Here is a 7,722-nt window from a genome sequence, read left to right as displayed (position 1 = left end):
TGTTTGTGTCACATGTAAAGAGAGCCGGTTGAGTCGGGAAGAAAAACATTTATTGAGGGCAACAGTGCCTATTTCATCGAGATATCATAATGTAAGTAGATTTGAGAAAATCTTATTTTTTATACGCTTCTTCTAAAACATCCATCTATATGTTTAGGTTTTCGAGTGATCAGATGTGTAATTTTGAAGAGGTGTGTGGCAGCTTTAAAAACGCAAAATCTGGAGCTGTTGTTAGGTTTGTTTGTCTATGATCGCTATCCACTGTTCAAGTGTAACTGAAGACAGAACGGTTTAATGCTACGCCTTTCCTTGTCATCTTCATGCATTTGACTGTGTTCGTGTAAATGATTTGTATAGCAGCCTCACCAGGGGCGTGTCCAGGATTTTATACATGGGGTGGCAAAGAGGGGGCATGATGCAGGCTTTTGAAAGTCTGCCAATAATCAGTGTTGAGTTCTGCTGTAAGGTTAACCCTGCCTGCTTTAAATGTTTCAAAATTATTAACAGTAGAAAATATTTTAAATTTAGAAAAGTAATCAAAAAGTAATCCAATGTAATCAGTTACATTACTTTAATAAAGCAATTGAAATAGTTACACTACTTATTACATTTTAAATAGGGTAACCTGTAAACTGTAACCTATTACATTTACAAAGTAAACTTCCCAGCACTGCCTAACAGTAACCGTCAGAACATTTTCTGGAAGTCAATTAGGGTTAGGGTTAGGGTTAGGAAGGATTAGGGCGAAAGGCCCTAATGGTGAAAAAAAGTGTCAAAGATGTGACCCCCCCCCCAATATTTCATGCCACAGCAAAAATCAAGCGTTGTATAATACCCCCATGAACTCCTGATGGCCATATATTGGTCACACTGTAGTTAAGCAGTTATAAAACATAAACTTGCCGTTACCACTCCCTTATGTAGTTAATCAAAGGGTGAGCAAAACGAATGTGTTATTTTCTTTCCTTTAAGTAAGTGTGCATTAAACGATTCAAAGGTTATCATAATTAAAACTGTCATTGCAGCTTTTTGAAATGTGGATTTTGTTTGGAAGGATGAAATGACAGTAGGCTACATTTTCGTCAGTTATTTTATCGGTTATTAAATCAGATACATAGAAGCACAGTAAAATTACATTTATTTGAATGCATTTGTGAGAGCGCAATTAACATATAAATTAGTCCTGCCTGTCTGTGCAACGTCTCTCTACTAATAGTGAAGCTGTGGATTTTGATTACTTCAAAACACAAAGAAATTTTCGGTATAACTTTTCTGTTTCTAAGCATTTTTATTGACAAATCACAGGGCAGCGTTGACAATATTTTTTGTTTCTGTGTGTGAGTGATCCGTTATGTGTCTGTACATGTGTGCGTGCAGTACAATCCTTGTAGGCAGAACTAGTTTAGAACGGCTATAGTTCTTGCATTAATTGTGCTAGTGATTGAGCGGTAGTGGGGCACTCTGAGAGCGAGCGAAAACCAGAATTCTCCTACTTTCAAAAGATCCCCGCTTCAGTTAAAATCACGCTGCTCCGCTCTCAATGCACTTCGATCCCATACGCTGCTTTGGGGTGGCAACTGGGGTGGCAAAGCTCATTTTAAGGGTGGCAGCTGCCACCCCGTGCCACCCTTGTGGACACGCCCCTGAGCCTCACCTGTGACCGAGTGTGAATGGACAGAATGAGCAAGTATAACCTAACTGTCATCGACGTCATTTGATTTTAGGGCACCGTTGTGAGGTTGGTATGTTTGGCCGAGCAACACATTTCCATTGGAGAAGGTTCGTGCTTTTTCTTTCTGCTTTAAAAATAGTTTCAATGCTGATGTTTTTGAAAAATTTTTTACATAATATATGAAATGACTAGAATTAGATTTAATTGTGTCGTTTGTAGAAGCCAATGGAGTTATTGAATATGTGATGATTGTTGTCAAACACTCACCTGTCTGCTATTGGTTGGACAAAAAGATAACCCCGCCCCAGACTCACGCTATTGGCCGAGTCCTGTGACTTGTGAAATGATATGCAAATGTAGTAGTCTCATAGAAATGTATGCTTTGTTTGATGTTTATGAGCTTATAAGTTGAATGAATGAAGTATCATTTACCTTCAATTATCAACAAGCAACCATTGCTGTAATATTTATATTGTACTTATACTGTTTATTTTATATGAGAGCAGCTTTGTATTTTACAATGCAGTTACTTTGCTGGAAATTCAAACCCAAAATGATTTATATAATACATAACCATGTGGTAAAGTCTTTTTTTTTTGTAATATTGTAGCTTTAATACTTTAAATACTGCTCCGGGTGTGTGTTCATGGTGTGTGTGTACAGTTGGATGGGTTAAATGCAGAGCACAAATTCAGAGTATGGGTCACTGTACTTGGCCACACATCACATCCTTTCCTTTATAAAAATAATTAAAAAAAAATCTTATTCTTTATTGATTGATTGAATTTTGATTATTTGATTTCTGCAAACTATTTGTTCATAAGCAATTTATAAGTCTTGTATATGTATCAAAATTGATTAGTCTGTTCATTCCAGTAAGTTTGACCCATTCATGTGGGCCCATGTTGCTTTTAGAGCACACAAAAAAAAATTTTTTTTGTAAATTATTTATTTATTTATTAATTCGTTCATTCAATCATTCATATATTTTAGAATAAAATAACACGCACAGTGTTTGACTCTGCATATTGAACTGCTCTTTTAATGTCATAAATATAACACACTTGAGCTTTAATGCCATCTTAATGTCCGCTATTGATCATTTGTGTCTTTCATACCCAGGTCTGCCCTTTGGCAGATTGTTGCCTTGCTCCGCCCATCTGCCACTGGGAGAGGCTCACAGTGAAGCAGCATGTCCAGTGGGAATGAGTCCTGTCTGTTTGAGAACGGATCCGTCAGCTTCTTCTCCTGCTTAGTTCATGTGTGGGAGGCAGGGCTCGGGCAGCTCCAGGACTACCTCAGTTTCTTGGAGTATCTGCTCTGGGTTTTCACACCTCTAGCCATAGTCTTCATTCTGCCTTTTCTCATAGTTATCTTCCTCTATCTGTCCATACTCTTTCTCCACGTGTACAAACGCAAGAATCAGCTGAGGGAAGCTTATTCCAATAACCTGTGGGATGGTGCGAGAAAAACTCTGGCAATCCTATGGGATGGACATGGAGCTATTTGGCACGGTATGGCTTTGGCTTTTTTTTTTTTATCTGCATTTATTGAGATCTTATGAAAGCCCGTTTCCGCCACTGAATAAAAAATAAAAAAATGTCAGAATAAATTTGTGATTCTGACTTTTTTCTCATAGTTGCGTGATACAAACTCGCAATTCGGACTTTTTTTCTCAGGACTGCGTGATATAAACTCGCAATTCCGAGAAAAAAAGTCACAATTGTGAGATAAAAAGTCGCAATAACCTTTCTTTTTTTTTTTTTATTCAGTGGCGGAAACGGGCTTCCATAAGATCTGGATTGTTACCTTTTTCAAATTAAACTTCTTTGGTTTGGGATTTTTCATTATACTGTGCTACTAATTAGATTTTTGAGTAATGGACAGGAATAGTAAAATCATAATTAAAAAGTTATGTTAAAGGCATGATTTGACATATGAAGATTTAACATATTCTACATGTGTATTATCAGCCTATGGATGTTTTTTTCCCCCCCAGTCCTAAACCATCTTATCCTTACCCACAATCAATAATGGGTTGATGTTCCTGCCATTTAAATTGCAATTTTAAAATGCGTAACCTGCTCAGTCTTTATCAACCAGAGCATCTAAATAACTGTTTTGCCTGATTCATTGTATTCAACTTTCTATGGGTTGTTTTTTTTTTTTTTTTTTTGGAATTTAAAATGTAATTTATTCCTGTGATGGCAAAGCTGAATTTTCAGCAGCCATTACTCCAGTCATCAGTGTCCCATGATCCTTCAGAAATCATTCTAATGTTGATTTGCTGCTGCTCAGTTAACATTTCGTATTATTATCAATGTTGAAAATAGTTGAAACAGTGATACATTTTACTTTCTTTGATAAACAAAGTTCAAAAATATTTATTAGAGCTAGAAATCTTTCTAACATTGTAGATGTCCTTACTGTCATTTTTTTGACCATAGTTTTAGTCATTTGTAATGTCAAATTTTCATTTCCATGTTATTTCCTGAAAAATAGTATGTGTCACACTTCACAAAAATGTTGAATAATTTTCTCCTGATTAATTAGGTATGTATTTTGTGACAGGTTATGAAATCCATGGTTTAGAAAAGATTCCAGATGAAGGACCTGCTCTCGTAGTCTACTATCATGGAGCTATTCCTATAGACTATTATTATTTCCTGGCAAGTGTTATCATTCAAAAGGGAAGAACTTGTCATTCGGTGGCTGATCATTTTCTGTTCAATGTCCCAGGTAAAAACAAATTTCATACTGGTGAATTAAGTGATCAATCAGCCTCATTTTTCCCATGACAAAGTCATTACTCAGTACCTAATTTCCTAGTGATTCACTGAATTTTGGGACAAAACATGTCCTATTAATTTATCTGCCATTAGTTTTTAAAATGGCAAAAAAAAATCCACTTTGTTCTTAACACAGATGATTTAATTAACTTATAGAAAAACATAAATATGTGTCTTTTCAAGAAGCATTGATTAACTTCTGTCAGGGCATTGTCTACATTCTGAAAACCCTTTCCATATTTTACCTTCATTGAATTCAACAAGGTCACACACACTCTTATTTATACACTCTATTGCCAAAAGTATTGGGACACCCCTCCTAATGAACAGGTTTGACTACTTTAGTAATTTCCATGAGGACAAATTTTAATGTTAAAGCATATAATGATATTCTAGTGAATTGTGTGCTTCTTATTTTATAGCATCAGTTTGGACAGGACCCTTTTCTGTTCTAACATGACAATGCCTGTGTGTATAAGGCAAGGTTCAAAAAGAAATGATTGATTCAGTCAGTGTGGAAGAACTTGACTGGTCTGCAGAAAGCCAAGTCCTAATCCCAGCTGAACACCTCTGGTGTGACTAAATGCAGACCTTGAGCCAAAAACTCCTCCCCAAACACCTTCATTAGAAGAGGGTGTCCCAATACTTTTGGCATTATTGTGTATTTATATACTTTTTAATTTACTTTCATTAATTGTGCTCATATTGTCTGTATAACAACCACGACAGGGTTTAAGCTCCTCTTGGAGGTGTTTAGTGTGATCCATGGGCCGCAGGAGGAGTGTGTGAAGGCCCTGCGCAGCGGCCACCTCCTGGGCATCTCTCCTGGAGGAGTACGGGAGGCCCTGTTCAGCGATGAGACGTACCCTCTGTTCTGGGGCAAACGCAAAGGATTTGCACAAGTGGCCATTGACTCTAAAGTGGTGAGCGACTGTCTCTCTTATTCTGCTCTTTTCATGCAAACTGCTTTTATTGTACTAAGAGTCTTGCACTTGTCCCTATAGCCAGTTATACCCATGTTTACTCAAAACCTGAGGGAGGGATTTCGCTCTCTTGGAACATTAAGTGAGTCACGAACAAAAGACTGAACATTCACACAGTTGTAAATGATAATCTAAATGTATTATGGAAGAGTTTGGTCTTAAATTAATCTCGAAATTCCTTCAGGGTTTTACCGCTGGGCGTATGAGAGGTTTCGCCTACCGATAGCACCCATTTATGGAGGATTTCCAGTCAAATTTCGCACCTACTTGGGTGACCCCATTCCATACGACCCCAAACTCAATGCATCTGAGTTGGCTGAAAAGGTAGGACTCCATATTTTATAACTGTGTAGTCCTGTAAAGGCCTGACATTTGTTCATTTGCTGAGCTGGTGTTTTGCAAATTGGAGAAAAAAAACAACAAACTTCAAGAGGTTCTAACCTCTACACCGTCCCGACAAATCCTGACCTACTGTTGACTACACAACATACTCTAGCGCCATTTGTTTACACCGTCCACTAAGGGAACGTTCCACCCAAGAGTGGTGATCACCATTCATCACACATGCAGGTGTACACAGTCTGCAAAGTGAGAGAATGCTTGTATAATAAAGGACACCCCAAATCGGGTTCTATGAATGGTGTACAATGTTTTTACTTCAGTGTCACATGGCCTTTCAGAAATCATACTAATATGCTGATTTGATGCTCAAGTGGCATTTATTATTATTTCCAATGTTGAAAACTATATATGTGTATTATCAATTCAAGCTAGAGTTAAAGCCATTGCTAAAAATCACAAACTTGTTTTTAATAAACATGAGCCCCATCTTACATGTGCCTAATGAATAAAATTATAGCCCATGTGCAGAACACAGTGTCAGCAAATACAACTACTGCACTGCAAGTAGACAGTTAAGATGTCACATGTTCAGGTTTTGTCCTCATATTTGGTGCACTTTCTTCAATTGAACCCATCTGTTCAGGTGCAACAGGCAGTTCAAGCACTTATCGACAAACACCAGAAGATACCCGGAAACATCCTCCGAGCTCTTGTAGAGCGATTCCAAAGGGAACGCAAAGAAGATTAGCACACTTGCCTTCTCTCAGACTGAACAAATAAATATGCTTCAAGCATATAATATTGTTACATCATAAAATTAGCAACGTTACCGACTCTGTAATGGACGTATCAGCATATGTCGCAATGTTGCATATCAAATAATGGTGCGTGTCTTTGTAACGTCTTTTTACGTGTAGTCTTGTGCATGTCGAAGAGTGTGTTTTTGTGAACTCTTTTTTTAAATTTTTTGGTTTAAGTCTACAACTTATTTGCACACTTTGATTTTATTCAAAGGACCACTGCCAAAATAGTTTCCACAAAGCCTTTGGTTAGTTTTTTCTTTCTTTTTTTTTTTTTTAAATGTCCTTATAGCATTCTGTCCTGGAAATTGATTATATTTATCTATCTGAAGGAAAATTGTGCATACTGTGATTTTTGTGATTTTGTAAGCACACTTAATAATGATAAGAGATACATGCTTGAATATTTGTTGTTTGATGTTGAATACTTACAGTTTTAGTCTAACATCTCTGTATTAACTCTCAGAGATGAGCGGCTGTCTATTTAAAGGGGTCATATGATGCTGCTAAAAAGAACATTATTTTGTGTATTTGGTGTAATGAAATGTGTTTATGCGGTTTAAAGTTAAAAAACACATTATTTTCCACATACTGTACATTATTGTTTCTCCTCTATGCCCCGCCTTTTTGAAACGCGTCGATTTTTACAAAGCTCATCGGTCTGAAAAAGCGAGGTGTGCTGTGATTGGCCAGCTATCCAGTGCGTTGTGATTGGCTGAATACCTCAAGTGTGAGACGGAAATATTACGCCCCTTACATACTGTTGACGCCGTGTCCCGGAACGACGAGACAAAAACATTAAAACCCATTACAAACGAGGCATTTGTTGCATCCAGTGGGGACATAATTACTGATTATAATGACTTATACTGTCTTTTTATGCGTTGCATCGCGCCGCGTAAACATAAAACCATGTCTGCATTTGTGATCGGAGAAATGACAAACAACAAGCCCTACTCTACACTGCCCAAAAAAACTCGCTTTAAATATATAAAATATAAAAACCGAACTTCCTGTCTTTGAGTCAGAACAGCCGGCATTGTAGTCTACTCTACCAGGATCAGGAAACAGTCCTCCATAAAATGCGCTGGACACATCTGAATATTTGGGTTGAACTGTTCTGGAACAGTGTTGTA

General features: G+C 37.3%; 1 protein-coding gene across 3 annotated transcripts; it reads left to right on the top strand.

The window, feature by feature from the left end:
* The first annotated feature begins 22 nt into the window (after nt 1-22).
* On the top strand, nt 23-7,073 carry LOC107679320 (transmembrane protein 68-like). 3 transcript variants are annotated; one of them, XM_016474838.1, is made up of 8 exons: nt 23-340; nt 1,725-1,779; nt 2,795-3,186; nt 4,244-4,411; nt 5,191-5,384; nt 5,466-5,526; nt 5,629-5,768; nt 6,430-7,073. In XM_016474838.1, exons 3-8 carry the CDS (start codon nt 2,865-2,867, stop codon nt 6,532-6,534), a joined length of 990 nt encoding a protein of 329 aa, XP_016330324.1. In that variant the 5' UTR covers nt 23-340; nt 1,725-1,779; nt 2,795-2,864; the 3' UTR covers nt 6,535-7,073. The 3 variants fall into 3 exon arrangements, with proteins under 3 accessions (XP_016330324.1, XP_016330325.1, XP_016330326.1); XM_016474839.1 differs by having other exon boundaries at nt 45-91; XM_016474840.1 differs by lacking the exon at nt 1,725-1,779 and having other exon boundaries at nt 69-91.
* The last annotated feature ends 649 nt before the right edge of the window (nt 7,074-7,722 follow it).

The sequence above is a fragment of the Sinocyclocheilus anshuiensis genome, unplaced genomic scaffold, assembly GCF_001515605.1.
Source record: "Sinocyclocheilus anshuiensis isolate Anshui unplaced genomic scaffold, SAMN03320099.WGS_v1.1 scaffold2310, whole genome shotgun sequence".
In the NCBI taxonomy this organism is placed as follows: Eukaryota; Metazoa; Chordata; class Actinopteri; order Cypriniformes; family Cyprinidae; genus Sinocyclocheilus; species Sinocyclocheilus anshuiensis.
This window is presented reverse-complemented; position numbering and strand designations above follow the sequence as displayed.